The 19,268-nt window shown below is 45.6% G+C and overlaps 1 protein-coding gene across 7 annotated transcripts in view; it reads left to right on the forward strand.

The window, feature by feature from the left end:
• NUP93 (nucleoporin 93) overlaps positions 1-19,268 on the forward strand; it is a 103,730-nt gene that overhangs the window by 76,217 nt on the left and 8,245 nt on the right. For all 7 annotated transcript variants that reach the window (XM_007090190.3, XM_042968773.1, XM_007090193.3 and 4 more), the window contains 11 exons: positions 5,711-5,785; positions 7,835-7,924; positions 9,489-9,628; positions 13,230-13,362; positions 15,012-15,169; positions 16,332-16,497; positions 16,767-16,860; positions 17,634-17,825; positions 18,436-18,562; positions 18,676-18,748; positions 19,058-19,102. In XM_007090190.3, coding sequence (XP_007090252.1) covers positions 5,711-5,785; positions 7,835-7,924; positions 9,489-9,628; positions 13,230-13,362; positions 15,012-15,169; positions 16,332-16,497; positions 16,767-16,860; positions 17,634-17,825; positions 18,436-18,562; positions 18,676-18,748; positions 19,058-19,102 — 1,293 coding nt within the window. The remainder of the gene's footprint in view (positions 1-5,710; positions 5,786-7,834; positions 7,925-9,488; positions 9,629-13,229; positions 13,363-15,011; positions 15,170-16,331; positions 16,498-16,766; positions 16,861-17,633; positions 17,826-18,435; positions 18,563-18,675; positions 18,749-19,057; positions 19,103-19,268) is intronic.

The following is a 19,268-nucleotide window of genomic DNA, read 5'->3' on the forward strand; positions in this document are numbered from 1 at the left end:
TGGGGTTTGAGCAGTGTTGGGAATCCTTGGTGTATCTTAGCCAACTTTTAAAACAGTATTTAAAAGTCAACTTTTATCTAACTTCTGTACAGTCTAGTGCCTGTGTTGGTTTTAGACATAGTCAGTAGATGGGTCTGTAATGTATTGTCTGGGAAATGACTGAGCCTAGCAAGCAACAGGCTCCATTGAGAAGCTAAGTTGTAGCTTAACTGCAGATAGTGAAGGTAACATTTCACACCGTGATGTGCGAACACTGTGTGTTGAATATAATGTCTCGTTTTGATAACGGACTTAATACCAAATTTGTTCAATTCCCGGTCACAGAACTCTTCTACATTTTAACGTCTCTGAAATCAGGGTGTGTCTTAAATCCAGTGTCATAATTTAGTTGACAACATTTTTTCTTTCCTGGTGGTGCATAAATAACATGTCTTAATAATAGATGATATATTAAGATTCAATGCAGTACAGTAAAGTAGAGACCAACAGAGTTTAATTGGAAAACTCCAGACTGCATGATTTCAAACTGTGTTTTATGACTCCCTGGTAGTTTCCTGGGGCCGGGAGGTGGGGGAGGGATTTGTTTCACATATCAGAATTTGAATAGGATTTCAAGTATAGAAAGCGCTCTGCGGTTCTTTCAAAAAGAAGTTTAAAAAATCCAAACGGGCCCTGGGGCACCTGGGTGGTTCTGTTGGTTAAGTGTCTGACTTCAGCTCGGGTCACGATCTCGCAGTTCATGGGTTCCAGCCGTGTGTCAGGCTGTGCACTGACAGCTCAGAGCCTGGAGCCTTCTTTGGATTCTGTGTCTCCCCCTGTCTCTCTCTGCCCCTCCCCCACTTGTGCTTGCTCTCTCTCAAAAATAAATAAACATTAAAAACATTCAAAGAGACCTTTCATTTTAACATCATGCTGTATCATACCTGAGCACCTCCTTGCACAGTATGCTAGTGGTAGAAGTGTATGGATACACTTTTGAGAACTCTGCCACCCCCTCCCTCCTCCCGCGCAAATGTAACCTCCGACAGCGGTGCATGTGCTGTCCCTGCCAGTTCCCTCTCACGCATCCATGTGCACATTGGTCCACGTACGTTCATCTGATCAGTATCAGTGTATTCCATAAATGACACAATTTTATATATTAAAGTCTACAACTTATCATTATGTTTTGATTTTTTTAAACTTATTTTGGAGGCTTTTCTAGGTTAGTACATGTAGGTGTCTGCCATTTTTTAGTGGCTCGACAGGTTTCATTATTTATTTATTTATTTATTTATTTATTTTTTAAATTTTTTTCAACGTTTTTTATTTATTTTTGGGACAGAGAGAGACAGAGCATGAATGGGGGAGGGGCAGAGAGAGAGGGAGACACAGAATCGGAAACAGGCTCCAGGCTCCGAGCCATCAGCCCAGAGCCTGACGCGGGGCTCGAACTCACGGACCGCGAGATCGTGACCTGGCTGAAGAGATCGTGACCTGGCTGAAGTTGGACGCTTAACCGACTGCGCCACCCAGGCGCCCCACAGGTTTCATTATTTAAATGGCCCAAGTATTCTTCCCACTTTGTCCGTGAAGAATGAGGCTCCAAAGAAGTTAGATGTCATTACCAAAGGTCAGGCAGTTAGATTGCATTTAGAACCTGGGTCCTCTGGTCCCCAGTTGGTATTTTTCTTCCTAGTAGTACTAGGCTTCTGTGTACAGATTTTATAGCCAGCTATTGTGAATTAATCACTTTAGTTCCATTTTGCTTATGTAAAACCAGACATTCCACTTGGCAATTTTATGTGTGTGTGTGTGTGTGTGTGTATGTGTTTTAACTCCATACTTCTTTTGCTAGGAATGCTAGTTACATTCCTTCCTCCCTAACTAGAATGTGCCCTTCTTGGGAAAAGAGTTTATTTATATCTGGAGAGTCTTTGTACAAAAGTAGTTGCTTAATAAAAGCTTGTGATTCCCTCCTGCCACCCTCCAGCCACTTCCTACCTGATCTGGAATGCTCTCTTACTGTTTTGGGAATATCGTCTACTCTGAGAAGACTCTTCTCATGTCTGTGCTCCCAGAGGCTGCTGTTTCTTCACATATCGTGTCTCTAGACTCCTGGATGAGTCCCTCTCTGGCCCTGCCCTCTCATCTTCTCTGCCTTTCTGGTCTCTGATTCCCTGCTCCTGTCGTCCTCACTTGGTGCCATCAGGCCCCAGTGCAGGGAAACCCACATGTCCAAGGGGTTCAGAATGTTACTCCCACACAGCATACTGGTGGCTGCTTGCCCAGCCCTCAAGCAGCTCTTGGGTTTGAAATTCCAGTGAATGTTTGCTGGTTCCTCAGCTCAGGAATGTGCGTGTACACATCCTGTTTCTGGGATAATTGACTTTATGTGCGGTGAGATGGAGACTTGGCCAAGGGCAAATGAAGGAAGGCTACCCTTGAAAACAAGAGCATTAGGCAAAATTAATTTAAATGGAAATTTGAAGGCTGAAAACCCAACTACTTTTTAAATGGATAATTTTAAAAATTAGGTTTTAGTACTGGAAAATATTTCTCAAGGCTGTTTATGTATATGTAGCTGAAACAACTGTGTCCTTGCAGAAATGTTGTTCCCGTTTTTATCCTCTTAGTCATTCCCCTTGATTAGGCTACTGGAATTAACAAGTTTAGTGCCCTGTGTTTTTAAAAAGACTTTGGGGTCATCAACATTCAGGCGGTTAGTTCTGTTCTGGAAGGGTGGCTGGCTGTCGAATAGAACAGTCCTCAACTATGTGTTACTGGGAACCCTCAGAGTTAGCAGAGAAAATGAGCTGCTGGGAGTTCTGTTCATGCAAGGATTGTGTTTATTTTAGAAAAATGACATGAGAATTTCCAACCAGCACAGACTGAAATATTTTAGGTTATGTTTCTGTAGTGTCCATATCTATCCATTGGTGTTCACTATAGGATTTATTCCTACGTTCATTATGGTTGTTTATTTTGTGTTTAAAAAGTGGTAATAGCTAGTGTTTATTGGCCAAGTATTTGGCCCTGTGCTGAGTTCTTTCTACTTATTTCTCACAACAATGCTGTGCGGTAAATACTATTTTTCTCCTTGTTTAATCTTTACCACAAACCCAAGGTGGATACCATGACCTCCCCTGTTTCATAGCTAAAGAAACCGAGGCTCAAAAGAAGCAGTATATGCAATCAAGATCACATGGCTAGTGAGTAGTGGAGCCAGGATTTCTAACCACTGCTCTCTGGTTCTTTGATGGCTGTCCTTGGAAAGTTGCCCTGGGCTGCCCTGGCAGACATTGCGGGGCCAGAATGTGCACTCAAACCGTGGCTGCACTGCCTCCTATTGGAGTGACCTCGGACAGGCTGCTTTCTGTGTGCTTTGGTGTCTTCATCTATAAAATTGATAGAATAACAGTATATCATCTTACAGGGTCGTGAGACTTAAGACAGTGCTTAGCATATAGTAGTGCTCAGTAAGTGTAGCTGTTATTATTATAACCTGGTGGTTTTCACCAGTTCTGTGTTTCAGATAGGAATGCTTTCAACTGTGAGTAACAGAAAATCCGTTTCGGCGGCTTGCCTAAGGATTTCTTTTTCTCACCTAACAAGAAGTCCGTGGGTGTGGAGAGTGTGGGCCTCCATTCAGTTGTTCTGCGGTGCCATCAGACACGCAGCGCCTCTCATTGTTCAGCACCGTCCTCGGCACATCCCTTGAGGCACCTCCCTTGAGGCTCACAGGATGGTTGCTGCAGCTCTACACACCCCATTTACATTGGGAGAAGGCGGGGGCGTTGATCGGCCATGCGAGGCTCTTCGTGCTCCCTTTACCAGAAAGAGCAGAAGCTGTCCCCAGAATGTACTCCAGACTTGTGCTTCATCTCATGGACTAGAACTAGGGTTCTCGGCCACTCCTAGCTGCAGTGGAGGCTGGGGAAGGGCATATTCGGTAGCTTGTAGAGGTCAGCTCATGGGGGCGTGTTGTTAAATTTTCAGAAATTTTGCTGTCTATCTGATACTCCTTGGGATAGCTTGAAATCGGTCATGGCGGGAGTACTTATATCATGGAAAGCGGCCAACACTATAGATCAGGCCCCTTCCCCAAGCTGGTTGTCAAATATTTACCAGCACACTGTTAGGTATCTTTAACTCCATATGCCACACAGGGAATGGAGGTGAGAAGTAAGGATTTGAAATGGTCGTTGGGTCATCAAGCCAGCAGCATCTGCCAAAGTCAGTAGACTGTTTAATGTTTTTAATAGCAGTGACTGCAGAAAATCAGAATTGAGGAGGACCTTCTGAGGTTGTCTAGGGCATCCCCTTCATTCAACTGATGGGAACCTGAGGCTCCAAGAGAATGTGCTCTGCCCCAGACCCCAGAACCAGGGAGTCCAATGGCCCTCCTGGAACCCAGGTGTCCCAGTTCATTCTTGAGAACTTGAGGGCTTACATCTCACCTTTCTGCCTCCTGCCCTCTCTCCTCCCTATGCTACTCTCCGTCCTTACCCACACAAATATTCCTTTTACCAGCTTTGGTAGTGCCAGGATGTTTTGCTGCTGTCTTGTCAGTTTTCCAGAAAACCTATTTTAAACTCTCCCACCTTTTTTTTTTTTTTTTTTTTTTTAAGATTTTAGAGAATACAGCATTGAATTTTTTTTAATGTTTATTTATTTATCGTGTGTGTGGGGGGGAGGTGCAGAGAGAAGAAGAGAGAGAACCCCCCAAGCAGGCCCCACGCTGTCAGCACAGAGCCCAACATGGGGCTTTATCTTAGAATCATGAAATCATGACCTGAGCTGAAAGCAAGAGTCAGCTGCTTAACCGACTGAGCCACCCAGGCGCCCCAGCACTGAATTTTTTTTTTAATGAGAGAAACTTAAAGAATTTGCTATAGCACAGTATAAACTATAATGTAGTGGAAATTTCAGAATATACCTAATGGGAGATACCTGATTTTGACCCATACTTGATTACAGTAGGGAATGGAGCTTAGCTGAAGATTGATTTTAGTCTTTCTTCAAAAAAAAAAAAATGTAATCAACTTTTCCCTATGTTTGTGTCTAATTGTCCCCATAGATGGTGGACTCTCTGGGGACAGGCTCCATACCCATGGCCTATTGTCATCCCTGTGGCCGTGGCACTTGCACTCAGCTATACGGGAGACAGACACTTCGCAAACATTTACTGAAGCAATGAATGAATGAGTGCCCAATGTAGACTAGCTTCATATCTTCAGATGTAGACAGTTAATCAGCAGCTGTTCTCTTAGTGTGGATTCTGGATTGGAAATGCCTGAATCTTCATATTGTAACCCTTTAAGCCCCAGCCCCTTCACTGTCTGATGTGACTGATGGAAGGAAACAGGAGGCCCACAAATAACAACAGCTTCGCTGGTGGGAACACCTAGAGGGAGAGGATGGGGTAGAGATGGGGCTTGGGATTGAACCGATTGTTGGAAAGATATGCATTTCCAGGAACAGTCATTGACGTCTCCTTACAGTTTATTTAGCCTCCTGCTACTTTTGAGTTGGGTTTCATGCCTGCTCCCTTGTTGTGTATTCATAGGAAGGGAGTATTGTCTTATTGAAACCCCTAAAATCATCATTTTGAGGAAGTCTGACTAGGCAAGAGACTTCTCACAGCTTAAAGATAAACGTATGTTTATAAGATTTTTTTCTTTACATGACTAAATGCTGTTCTTAATGCTGCCTGTGTATTTACCTACAGCCAAGTTACATCAGCGATGGGGGACCCCCTGGTCGAAGCTCTCTGGATAGCATTGAGATGGCCTATGCCCGGCAGGTGAGCATTCTCTCAGAGAAGATCAAAACCGGGAAAATTCTATGTGAGTGCTCAGGGGAGTAAAAGAGAACCAAGGCTTCATGTGAAAGTCAGACCCTGAAATCAAGTTGGGGTTTTGTTCAGAGGACTGGTTAATATTTTGCCACCTCGGTCCCTGGAGAATTCCATCAAATTGGGTAATAGAATGACTCACATTTGACTTAGGGAAATGGAAGTCTGCCCTCTCCCCTGACCCAAGGCGTCTCATTTTGTATTTGGCAGTAGCCCATGTACAGTACAGCCTTGAGTAATTGCACTGCTTAGCAAATGGAGTTCTCTATTAACCTGAATTACCTAGTAGGCTGATGGTATAATCAGAAATCTTTCTTCACCCCTTGTGGTTGAGAGAAGTTTTCTAAATGCTTTTCTGCCTTGGTAGGCATAGTGTATTTACCACTCTCTAATATTGTTGTCCTGGAGAAGCTCATGATATTTTAGGGGCTGTGGCTCTGGCTGTATGTGATGGTCACACAGTGGTATGGGGTTGGATTGGGATGCTTTGTGGCGAGCACAGGGACTGTTGGACTGAAGCTGCCCTAAGGAGACAGTACAGACCTGGAATTGACTTTTTGAATAGAACAGCGCTGGCTGCCTGTGTGTTTTATTCTGATTTGCTGCTTTCCTACACAAAATAGTATCAAGAAGGAGAAACCATCTTGTTTCTTGAATTGAGGATGGTGAGCTTGCACCCCTTTGTTACGAACAGTTTTCTAAGTCTCTCTCCTTGGGCGTACCATTGCCAGTCCCTCTCCTTCCAACTCTCTTGTGTTTTATTAGTAGGCCTTCATTTATTTTCTGCTCCATGTTTTAGATTGCTCTCTTTCTCCCTGCCACACCTCCATCCTTTAAATTTCACCTCCCTCCTTTAAATTTCACCTCCCTCTGTGGCTGACTCGTCCCACTGCCGCGGCCACCACCAGAGTTCAGGCCTCATGAAGTTATAAGCTTGTGAGCAGAGAAGCTGTGCCTCTTTGTCTGTGAAAGTAAGACTCCATGAAACTAACATTTTCCAGACTCGGAGCACCATGTCCCGTTTATGTGGCTATCCTACCAGAGGAGAGTGAATCTTTATATCCTATGTTGAACAAAAAACCTTGCAGAGAGGAGGCCCTTAGTAAATGCACAGTGAGTGAATAAACTCCACCTTATCGTGTAAAAACCATTTTATTTCATCCTTATAATGCCCCTGGAAGCTACACGATACCGTCCCTCATACAGAGTAGGGGGCATTGAGGTTCAGTGGGAGTTCTGATCTGTCGTCTGACCTCACTACTGTGTTCAGTCCTTGGTAGGGCAAGGACTTCACAGGCAAAGAGGAGAACCTACGAGTTCTTAATGTCATTATTTTAGTTCTTTTAAAATAAAATTCAAAGTAATAGTGGTTTTCCCGTACCTTAAACACCACATAGTTCCCTTTTCTTGAGAAAATTTTCCTAAGGAGCAAGGATTTTTTCCTGGAGAAGTGGGTACTCCAGACACACGGCGACTGCTGTTCTAACCCATGTGGGGGATTGCAGCCTGACACTCTTTACTCAGTCTACCAGCCTTGGCCTAGAGCCATTCAGTCCTTTTGCCAGCAAAGATTACCAAACTTTGCCCCAGGTTCTTAGGAAAGCAGCAGCCGAAGTCTTCCCATCGTCCTGTCTTCCCCTTTGGTCCTTGCTTGCTGGAACTGGGGATCTGCTGGGTGGAGAGGTGCCAAAGTGCCTGTGGTCTCCTCCACCGGGACCACCCTCCTTCCATTCTTCAGCTCTTAGGAGGGCTGGGGTAGCAGTTAGTTTGGGTGTGTTGATGCTGCCTTCCAAAGTTAAAGGCACATCTGGGAAGCTGGCCAGAGGCCTTGACCTCCAGGCAGTATGGATAGCTCAGCCACACTGAGGAAGGAAAGGTTGGCTGAAGCTTCTGGTGCTGACTGTTGGGCAGAAAGCTGGCTTCGGAAGTGCCTTAAGAGGTTTTAAAAAGAAGAGGAGAAAATAGAAATTGTGCCATTTACTTTGCTTTTCATTTCAGATTTATATCTATAACGAGAAGATTGTAAATGGGCACCTGCAGCCTAACCTCGTGGACCTCTGTGCTTCCGTTGCAGAGCTGGACGATAAGGTAGCGCCCGGAGCTAACCCAAGGGGAGACGCGGTGTCCGGTCTTCAGATGGGATTAGCAGCTTGCTGACTGGGCAGAAACGTGCTCAAGAGACACCCTGCTCTGTGGAATAAAATGTTAACTGTCCTTCAGAGTTTCATTTTAAATAGCTTTGGGGTGGTTTTTTGATGATGATGCTATGTACGTGTATTTTTAATGCATCTTCAGAAGACCCAGCCGGGATCAGTTAATGGGCACAAGAGGTCTCCTTAAGATGTATTGCTTTGAAGTCCTGTCAGGCTTCAATTCTTCCCTCACCAGTTTCCTTCCTTAGACTAACGGACTCTTTTACAAGAGCTGAATTGTAAAGGTGATGTGGTTTTTACACCCGGGAGCCCATTAAACCTGACTCAGATGTGATCTTTAGGTGTGTTCTTTGTATGCCGCTGGCTCCCACCCTCTCTGACTCCCCATCTTTATTCCTGTCCCTCAATTCTTATCCCTGGCCAGTTTTCTCACCCTGGGTGGAAAAAAGCAGATAGGTGGATTGTTAGGTGGCCAGGAGGAATGGGAGAAGGAGGGAAGAATATAATGGAAGCAAACACAATCTTACACAGATTATAAGTATTATTATTATTTTGGTCCTTAAAAATGCATCCAGCTTTTTTTTTTTTTTTTCTTAATAATAAAATACAAGGCAACGCAAGGAAATCTAAGGAAGAAAGTCAAGAATCCACCTACCATCTCACCACCAAGAGTCACATTTGGGTGGATTTTCTACAGTTTTAGTTTCTGAGAACATGAAAACAGGATTTTGTCTCTTTTTGTGGGAGAAGTGTAAACCTGCTTTTCTCATCAGTGCTCTCTTCTAAGGATTCTTAACTTTAGAATATTGCAGAGCATTCAGGGAATCCATTTTTAAGGAGAGATTTACAGACAGGAGGATTCTTGGGAGAGGGAGTCCCATATGTGTGGTGGGAACACAAAGGAGAGAATGCCCATTCCTTTCCTGGGAGGCTCTCATGGGGGCGTCTTTTGAAGGGAGTGAGTGGGAAGGAAAATGGGAGGCTGTGACACTCACAAAATGGGGTAAGAGCAGCGGCCCCTGGAGAGTCTCTGGGAGGACAAAACCTATATATTATTTAGGTTAAACTCTTTATTTTAAGCCTTAAGAAACTCAGATGACCTTGTAAGGACTGAAATGCAGCTACTTGAGTTTAAACTCCTGGAGCTTTGGACAATTATAAATGTATTCACTCTCTTGTAAGGAATAACCCACTGAGATTCAGTGTTCCTTTTACTGTTGTGTGGTCTCAGTTATGTGGGTGGTTATGTCAGACCTGGAATAGAAACTGATCTGAAAACCGGCTCGGGACAGGAAGGTGCTCCTTGGAAGATGGAGTCTAGCAGCTGGCAGGGCACAGGCGCGTCTTCTGTACTGAGCTTCAAGCCTGAGGGCCTCAGACGGAGGACATTAACCTCTTCCCCCTCCTTACCTTCTCTGCCTTTGAGGTCAGAGCCTCGAAGAGCCAGACCGTTTCTCCAGCCCTGCAGCGTTGTCACGTGCGGTTTCATTTGTGCGCAGAACATCTCTGACATGTGGAACATGGTGAAACAAATGACAGATGTGTTGTTGGTGCCGGCGACCGATGCTCTGAAGAGCCGCAACAGCGTGGAAGTGCGCATGGATTTTGTCCGGCAGGCCTTGGCTTACCTCGAGCAGAGGTAAGGCAGCCCTGGCCTAGCGGGGCTGGCTTCGGAACCCCCCAGAAGTCAGCCTTGTCTCGTGTCTAGTAGTCCTTGGGCTGAGTGCCCTCTCTCTGGTATAATTTAAGCAAGGTTGAGCGAGGCTGAGAGATACAATCCTGCTTTCACAAACACACTTCTTTACCGGGCCTGTTTCTGCAGCAGTATAAAGTCATGGTGAACGGGAGTGCTGTTAGACTTTTCATTTTCTCTTTCTCCACTCTCTGGCCCTCGGTATGGAGACATCATGATTATTAGGCCATGATGCCTTAGGTCAGGATCCTGTTCCCTAATGTGGTTCAGCCGTTACTTCTTAAGCTCTTTTGTTCTCTGAGCATTTTAATTTTTACAGCTGGCAATATTATCACCTTCGAGCCTTAGGAAGAGTCCTTGAACCTTTATTTTCTTTCTGGCTCTATTCTGTTAATCCCTATGCATCTGGATCCTTCCCAGCTGCTAATGCCTGTGATTTGTGCCTGGGTTTCTTTGCCACCTCCTCACTAAGTGGAGTCGGTCACTGAGGGGGTTGTGGCTATGCCCTTGTGCCCTGTCATCCCCTTCATTGGTAGGACCTATGCCATTCATCCCTCCCTGTGGACCCTCCTTTCAGCTCTGAATTTGCCAGCAGGGGTTGTCATGAGTGTGCAACGCACCCTCTTTATTTCAGAGCCACGGTGCTGGGCCTCTGCTAGCTCGAGAAGAGAAAGCCAAGTTGAATACACTTGCTAAATTGCAGTTCTTTGCCAGTGAGCTGTGCAGCTGCCGGTCCCCTTATAGTGTGGTTGCCCTTTATCAACAAAATAATACTTCATTAGGAAGTCCTAAGATTTCCTTGTGCATTAACTGAGGTGATTCAGACTTGGTATAGCAGAGAATAGGTTTTTATCAAATACTTTAATAATTATACAATAGTCACATGAGATGAATGCCATCAGACAAAAACTTCCCTTGTTAAGAAAAATTTGGAACTCCAAATGTTTTTTATTCTTTTTTACGTAGGCACAAAAGAGCTTATAGAGTATTATAATAGGCTTTTGCTAAATTTTTTAATGTAAGTTTTGGGTATATTGATATGGAGCCATAAAGATCCTAATGTATATGGTAATATTGCTACAAGCAGCAGAGTAAGAGTCAAAATTTCTGACAGTATATAAAAACCTTTAGGACTGAGTTTTTTATAATGTTTGATTTTGAGAGAGAGAGAGAAAGAGACCGAGTGCAAATGGGGGAGGGGCAGAGAGAGAGGGAGACCCAGAATCTGAAGCCGTCTCCAGACTCCAAGCTGTGAGCACAGAGCCTGACATGGGTCTCAAACCCTCAGACCGTGAGATCATGACCTAAGCCAAAGTGGGACGCTTAACCGACCGAGCCACCCAGGCGCCCCTAGGATTTTGTTTTTTTAATGGGTGTATGACTGCTCGTGACTGCTTTTTCTTTAGTAAACCCACTCTTCAACATTGGTGCTTGACTTCACCAATGGTACAAGGCTTTTCTTGATTTTATATCTGGTAAGCCATCCCGTTTAATTTATTCTCTTCATTTTGCTTATTTAATTTTACATATTTATTTGTCTTAAAAATTCTTTTTCTTTCCCCTTAATTCCTTTGGCAGCACTTGGGAGCTACTTGGAAGTTTGCTGTCCACAATTACTGTCACCCTATTGCCCTTCTTTTCTAGGGGCGTCACTCCCCACCGGTATCCTTTTCAAGGATTTGTTGTCATTTCTTGATAAAGGGACTATTTCATGATAATTATACTCACTTTTTAAAGTAGTTTTGCTGGTGCGAATCGTGATGGCGTGGCAAAGTAGACCCAGCCCCAAATGGTTTTTTGCAGATAAGGCTGAAAATGTTGAGAAAATGTAGGACTGGTACAGAAAAATGCCAGAGGCTCTTGTACCTTTTCACATTTCCTCCCCCCCCCACCACTTTTTGATATGGGAATATTTTGTTTGATTTTGTTTTTTGTAGTTATGATCCAAATGTGTACAGTATGTGGTTTTATGTAGTTTGCTTTTTAAAATCTTTATCAGTATCATTTTGCATAACTGCATCGAATTCCATTGAGGTGTTTTTTTTTTTTTTTTTTGTAATTGACATTTAGATGTTTTTCTGTGTCTCTCTCACACTCTCATTCTGTTATTTTACTTAATCTGGTGTTGAATATCTGTGCATATGGAGCACCTGACTTTTTGAGTTAGTCTGTTTTGTTTTGGACAAGAAACATATTTAGAAAGTTCTTTATTCTGTTAACCCCATATCTGAATATCTGTAACTAGAACCAGTTAATCTTAGTATGGAAGCACCTTAAAAACACTACAGGTTTTAAGGAATTGCACGATTTTAAGAATACTAGCAAATAAATGAAAAAGAAATGATACAAAATCCTTTGCAACCATCGGTGTGGTAATTGGTTCAGCAAGGACATCAGTGGAAACTGAAACCATTCAGTAGAAGATTGTTGGTGAACAGAATATTCACATGGCTTCCAAGTATTACCCCACAGGGTACTTATCAATTTCAGAGGGAAAGGTACTTTTACAAAAGGTGGTGAAATCTGGTGAGTGACACTTTTAAGCAGGTGATCAAACCAAATATTACCTGGGGCTCAGTGGGCAGTACCAGCATCAGCTGTGTGGGATTCTTGGCAACAAAGTTGAATCTTAATTAAATCATGAGGAAATGGTCTAGGTTGTGGGACATTCTACCCAACAGCTGGCCTGGATTCTTTTTAAAAGGTCAGTGTCATGGAAAATGGTGGTAGAATTACCCTAGAGTACAGGAAATGGAAATGGCATGAGAACCAAGTGCCATGCATTCCCTTGACTGGATCCTAGACTTGAGGGGAGAAACACAAACCATAAAGGGTATTATTAGGAAATTTGAACGTGGCTTATATTTTAGATAATAGCAGTGTGTTGATGTTCAGTTTCTTGCTGTCATAATGGTATCGAGGTTAGGTAGGAGAATGCCCTAGTTCTTCCAAGGAACATAGTGAAGTATTTACAGATGAAGTAGCCCCTGCTTTCTGTATTTGTATACATTTTCAAATGGTTCAAAAAACAAGTGGGTGTGTATATGTACACGTGTGTGTACGTGTGTATATATATATATATATATATATGTATGTATCAACATAGAGAGAAACATGTGCACAAAGGCTAATAACAATTGATGAATCTCGGTAAAGGTTATATGAGTATTCATTGGGCTATTTTTTTAAATTTTTCATAGGTTTGAAACTTTCCAAAATAAAAAGTTTAAAAAGAATGCACCAAAGCATTCGGTTGTGAGCTGAAGCAACCTGTACATTAGGCCTTAATGCATTGGAAGTCTGCTGTTCTGTTCCTCGAGGGGTGCTTTTGAGCATCCACAGTGATGAAAGATCTGTACGGTGGTCTACTCCTCACTGAATCAGTAACATAGTTTGCTTTATGAAGCATGCACTGTTTCCTCCTCTGCGTTAGGTTTGAAGTCCAGGCCCTGCCCTGTAGAGTTCACAGTCTAATGTCAGGGATGTGGATACAGATACCTGTATGTGTTCTCAACCTTTTTTTTGTTTTCCTTTTCAATTTTTCCAGTTATAAGAATTACACCCTTGTGACTGTCTTTGGAAACTTGCATCAGGCCCAGCTAGGCGGGGTGCCTGGGACTTACCAGTTGGTTCGAAGTTTCTTGAACATTAAACTTCCGGCTCCCTTGCCTGGACTTCAGGTACTGGCATCTTTCTCTGTGTGATGAGTTACACGCCTGGAGTCGTCTCTCTGAGATAGGCATTGGCAGCGAAGATGAGGCTATGTGTGGAAACTGCTGTATGGAAAAGAGACCAGAGTGGGGCTAGGAGAAAGGCTGGGGGGACCTTGCAGGAATCCAGGTGATGAGCAGATGGTGGCTGCTCAGCTCAGTGGAGGAGGGCTCAGGGGGAGGATGTCATTGGATTCTTGACGTGTTCTGAAAGTAGGCCCAGTAGGACTTGTTGAAGACTTGGATGTGGGAGTGACAGGCAGAGTCAGGGATGACTCTTGGGATTGTTGCTTCAAACATCTGGAAGAATGGAGTTAGATACAGTTCCTAGAATGTGACACTTTTCAGCTCATACATAGTCCAGTTGGGGGAATTATTTTATAGATTTAATACCCTGTGCAAAGCAGCACTAAGCTGGAGCTTTGTGCCAAGGTGGTGGGATACAGAGGAAGCTGTCTTGATAAAGGAGGTGAGGTTCACCCTGCGCTTGAAAAATAGGGGCTCACCTGCCACAGGTCTTAGAAAAGGGTGTTTAAGGTGGAGGGAACAACATGAACAGATGCGTGGAGGCAGGAAAGAGTATCTAGCATAGCATATCGGGTGTGAGGTAGGGCTTGGCAAACGTGGGACTGGCAGGTGAAAGCCTTGAGTGCCAGGCTAAAGCACTTTGTTTTTTTTTGAGACAGAGAGAGAGACAGAGCATGAATGGGGGAGGGTGAGAGAGAGAGGGAGAAACAGAATCTGAAACAGGCTCCAGGCTCTGAGCCATCAGCCCAGAGCCCGACGCGGGGCTTGAACTCACAAACCGCAAGATCATGACCTGAGCTGAAGTCGGACGCTGAACCGACTGAGCCACTCAGGCGCCCCAGCACTTTGGATGTAAATACCTCAAAGGGGTTCAAGTGGAGAAGTGATAATGGTCAGATCTGGTTTTAGAAAGAGTCCTGTGGGGGGAAGGGTTGAGGGACCAAGAAAGGAAGTCTGAGGCCCACCCCTCTGGAGGAGCTGGAGAGAAGCGGAGAGAAAAGCAATCCCAGGCTTCCGTACAGATGATGACAGAAGCATTTGGAGGATAGACCAGCTCCGGTACTGGGACAGTGGGAGTGGAGCTGCCTTCTCAGATCCCCAGTGTCGAAAACAAAGATAGTCAGTGAATGAACAGCCGACAAATGAATGAAAGTGCCAGTGTCCGTTTGACTAATCATTTGTAGTTAACACTTTATAAACTCAAGTATAGTAATGGTAGTCTCTTACTGGTCGGTAAACTTTAGCCCTTGCTTTGCGGGGGTTGCAAGAGCGCACGTCTGTGAATTATCACAGAGCATGTTACCCAGTTACTGGCTACTGGGATTCCAAGGTGAAGCCACAGGCTGGCTTTCAGTCAGGTGGAGCACATGGTGTTCTCAAGGAAAAGCTCTAGGGCCAGGCTGCATTCACCAGCTTGGACAAGGTACTTAATGTCCCTGTGCCTCAGTTTCCTTGTTTATAAAACAGGGAGGTCCCTACCTAACGGGGTGGTTGTGAAGCTGAAGTGACTTAGTATGAGAAGAGGTGAGTGTATCAGAAAGCCATCAGTTAGCTTTGTTTGCCTGCTTATTTGAGCATCTTTCCTCTTTTAGGATGGAGAAGTGGAAGGCCATCCTGTGTGGGCATTAATTTATTACTGCATGCGCTGTGGGGACCTGCTTGCCGCTTCGCAGGTGGTTAACCGAGCCCAGCACCAGCTGGGAGAATTTAAAACCTGGTTCCAGGAGTACATGAACAGCAAGGACAGAAGGTATGGTGAACGAGATGGTGCATCCAGAAGACGCCACGTGCCGTCAACAGGGATTTGCTCCACCGGCATTTGCTCTTTTTGCCCCGTGCATGGCTCAGAATAAGTTTCTGCTTGGGAAAAAAATGAAGTCTAGAAAGCAAGTAGAACTTGCCCGAGAGTATCAGTTGAGAACATTAAAAGAGCCCCATTCTGATACTGAAGCGTTTGTGTTTGGGGATTTTTCTGTTCCTGTGTGGGAGGGAGGCACTGTGGTTAGGAGCACAATTTTACATATCCTGTAAATCCCGGGCATATCCAGGATGCTTTATTTAAAAACTCTGCTGCATTACACTTCATTTAACACTCAGTGCTTTTGTGGTTGGCCCAATATGAAAATGTGCTGTCACACACTTCGTAGCTCAGAGGCTACAACGAGAAGTTAGTCATTTTGAAGTGCAATCATTGAAACTGGGTTTTTTGTTTGTTTGTTTTGTTTTCAGTTCTTTTCCATTAAGGAACTGCTAAGGATTAATTTTTCTCTGGGTTTTAATGTACTTGGGCTAAGTTCATATTCACTGAAACCCAGTTTAAATATATGTATTTGTATTTGAGACGAATAACGGTGGTTACTCTATTTTCTCCTGTGGAATACTAGCGATACTTTTCAAGGCAGGTTTTTAGACAGTGTTCATGATGCCACGTCCAGAGATTGTCGTAAACCATAAGCCTCTCTCTTTGCTCGCCTTAGTGAGTTTAAAGTAGGGTTAATGGTGAAGAGACCCCGAAGCAAGGATCTGAGTGCAAGTAGTTTATTTTGGAGGTAATCTTACATGTATAAGGGAGCAAGGAGGTCAGAGTGGGGGCCAAGACACTTAAGGGAAGGACTCACTTTTGTCCATCATGGCTTGAGGGTTGCTGGGGAGTGCGGTGGAGTATTAATTCCCCAGCATTTCTGACGTGCCCCTGAAGGCCTCTGCCAGAGGAAGCCGGCAGGCGGGGGAGACGAAGGTGTTGGTGGCCGCACGTTGGATGAAAATGGTGGTAGCGGGGGATGTGGCTGGGGTGGTGTCTGTGAAGGAAGGCTGCGTAACTCTGCTATGTGGTTGGGACCCGGGGTGCTTGCAGGTACCCCTGAGGGTCTTCAGCATGTGTATCTATGCTGTCTGTTCCCTTGTGTCTTTAGGTTGTCACCAGCCACAGAGAACAAGCTCCGACTGCATTACCGCAGGGCCCTCAGGAACAACACGGACCCCTACAAGCGGGCCGTGTACTGTATCATTGGCAGATGCGACATCACCGACAACCAGAGCGAAGTAGCTGACAAAACCGAGGACTACCTGTGGCTGAAGGCAGGCACCGCTTCCCTTGCCTGAGCAGGGCGTTAGCCCCTTCCCTCTGCTTGTGTTCCGCACACACATTTTACCTGCTTAATGTGTGATGCCAGTAGGGTGATAGGGCTAGTGGATTTCCTGCCTCTTGACCCCGTTTTTTGTTGTATAGTTCTCAACCAGTAACCACAGCCATTAGCACAGCCTCGAGCTGCTGAGCAGCGACAGGTCTGCGTGCCTGGCTCAGGACGTAGTTTGTACCAATGCATGTGTTTCTCTTGGGGGTTTAGTTGAACCAAGTGTGTTTTGATGACGACGGCACCAGCTCCCCACAAGACAGGCTCACTCTTTCACAGTTCCAGAAACAGTTGTTGGAAGACTATGGTAAGATACCCTGAACGGAACTACTTTCTCTGTCTTGTCCACCTAAGGTCACAACTTAGCTTTCCTCTAGGAACGTCCTTCGTCTCTGAGCTCCGGATCTTCAGAACACAACACAACACATCAGTGATTTCAAATTCAAGTAGAGGCCATGTGAGCTCAAGCAGTGTGTGTGACTTACATGGTCATACACAGTAAAAGCTATTTTACTCCAGTTCTTTGAACTGCTCTGGTAGACGTTTGCTCAGGGAGAGACAGAGGAAGGACTTGGCTATTGCTTCCTTGTGGATCTCGCAATGACTGTATCTGAGCATAAATGAGGGGGACATAAGCTCTCCCTCCTCACTGTTTCTGTTTAAGAATTCTGGGAGCAAAAGAAGGTCCCAACTAGTGGCCAGCATTTATTGAATTCACATAGCTGTGAATCTGAGTGAACTGAAGTATCTTTGAAATCTTCATTCCTCTCCTTATCGAGTGACCCTTCGCAGGGCAAAGGAGATAAACAGCCTCTTTTATGTGTCGTCCTAAGGTCCTGAACTCTGTTTCTCTCCCACTTATGCAAGCGGTTTGGGTTTTACAGCACGACCCCACTCGCCAGTTGTGTTGTGAGGTCTGGAGAAGGTTGTGGAACCAGGTCATGGTTCCTGTGGCAGTCCACCGTGCCCGGGGCCCCCTTCATCCCGTCAGCAGGTCCTCTGAGCACGCGGGGCTTCTGCCTGGGGTCGGGGCTGCTGAGAGCCTGGCTCCTGAGTCAGCTTCGCCTCCTCCTCCCCCAGGCGAGTCCCACTTCACGGTGAACCAGCAGCCCTTCCTGTACTTCCAAGTACTCTTCCTGACGGCACAGTTCGAGGCTGCCATCGCTTTTCTCTTCCGCATGGAGCGGCTGCGCTGCCATGCAGTCCACGTGGCGCTGGTCCTCTTTGAGCTGAAGCTGCTTTTAAAATCCTCGGGACAGAGTGCTCAGCTCCGTGAGTATTTGTTGGCACTGGCGTCCCCATCACTCACCCCCTCCCCCATCGGGCGGCAGCACACACGCACCTGCCACCACCGAGGCTTTGGGCACATGGTGCAAGTCGTGTCAGGGCAGTGGAGGTAGCACTGTGTGAAGGGCTAGCTCTGTGGCCAGTCGGTCGGACCGCCCGGAGAATGAGCGGGAAGCAGTCCCTGGAGTCCTGAGTCACATTCCGTTAGGGCCCTAAGCGGAAACCCCAGCCGCCACTCTCTGTGCCCACCTGCCCGGGGCGGGAGAGTCTGAAGAGGGGCAGAAGACAAATGTGGATGAATGCCTGCAGACTCCTTAGCAGTGCAGTCCGGTCTCCTCAGAGCGCGAGCCGTAACGGCCAGCGGTCTCCACCTTCCAGTGTGAGAGCAGCGCGCTAGTAACGGACTCCAGAATGCCGTTTCCCCCTCTGCTTGGAAAGCAGCTGAGGACAGGGTAGTGCAGCTTACATTGGCAAACGTTGGTCAGCCTGACCAACGTCTTTGGATTTGGGTCTTTGGATTCAGCTCCCATAATTCCCGGTTGCCTGGGTCAGACGGGCAGGGTGGTCGTGACCGGTTCTGTCCCCCATGGTGCAGTCAGCCACGAGCCTGGCGACCCTCCCTGCATGCGGCGGCTGAACTTTGTGCGGCTACTCATGCTCTACACCCGCAAGTTTGAGTCCACAGACCCGAGGGAGGCACTCCAGTACTTCTACTTCCTCAGGTAACACCCACTTTTGACCGTTGACTTCGGCTGGCTTTCATCTCTGTCATCCTGAGAACGATTAGAGACCTCAGGTCCACGCCAGAAACCGTGTTGCTTTTGTCCCCTTCCAGGGATGAGAAAGATAGTCAAGGAGAAAACATGTTTTTGCGCTGCGTGAGTGAGCTTGTGATAGAAAGTCGAGAGGTACGTCGGTCCCTCCTTTCTCCCACCCACGATTTGCAGTGCACACACCCGTGCTGACGTGATGCTGTGTGGTCACGCTAGCATGGCTGTGGCGGATGAGGCCCGGGGCGGGGTTAGCGGGGGGTTCGGTTGTCTTTGCTCTCTCGGTTTCTGATCGCGAAAATACCGATTCAGTCTCACTGTTTTCTGATTCATGTAAAACTTCTCCTGCCTCCCCTGTTTCCTTCCTCTCTTTTGTGTCCAGAGAATTGTGGATTGTGTGTATATCGTTGTCCAGTAAATTGAGTACACTTTTTTTTGTCTCCACAGTTCGATATGATTCTTGGGAAACTAGAGAATGATGGAAGTAGAAAGGTGGGTTAAATGTGCCTCTAGAGATGTGTTAGTTTGCAGTTGGGGATGTACAGTTGTCAAAAGAATATAGTTAAATCTTAGGATTCAAAGTAATAAAGATGCAGATCTTAATGAAATTGTAGTTTAAGCAGCAAAGAATGGCCACAAATGATGCCCTTGATCTTAA

This window comes from Panthera tigris, chromosome E2 (assembly GCF_018350195.1).
Source record: "Panthera tigris isolate Pti1 chromosome E2, P.tigris_Pti1_mat1.1, whole genome shotgun sequence".
NCBI classification, from domain to species: domain Eukaryota; kingdom Metazoa; phylum Chordata; class Mammalia; order Carnivora; family Felidae; genus Panthera; species Panthera tigris.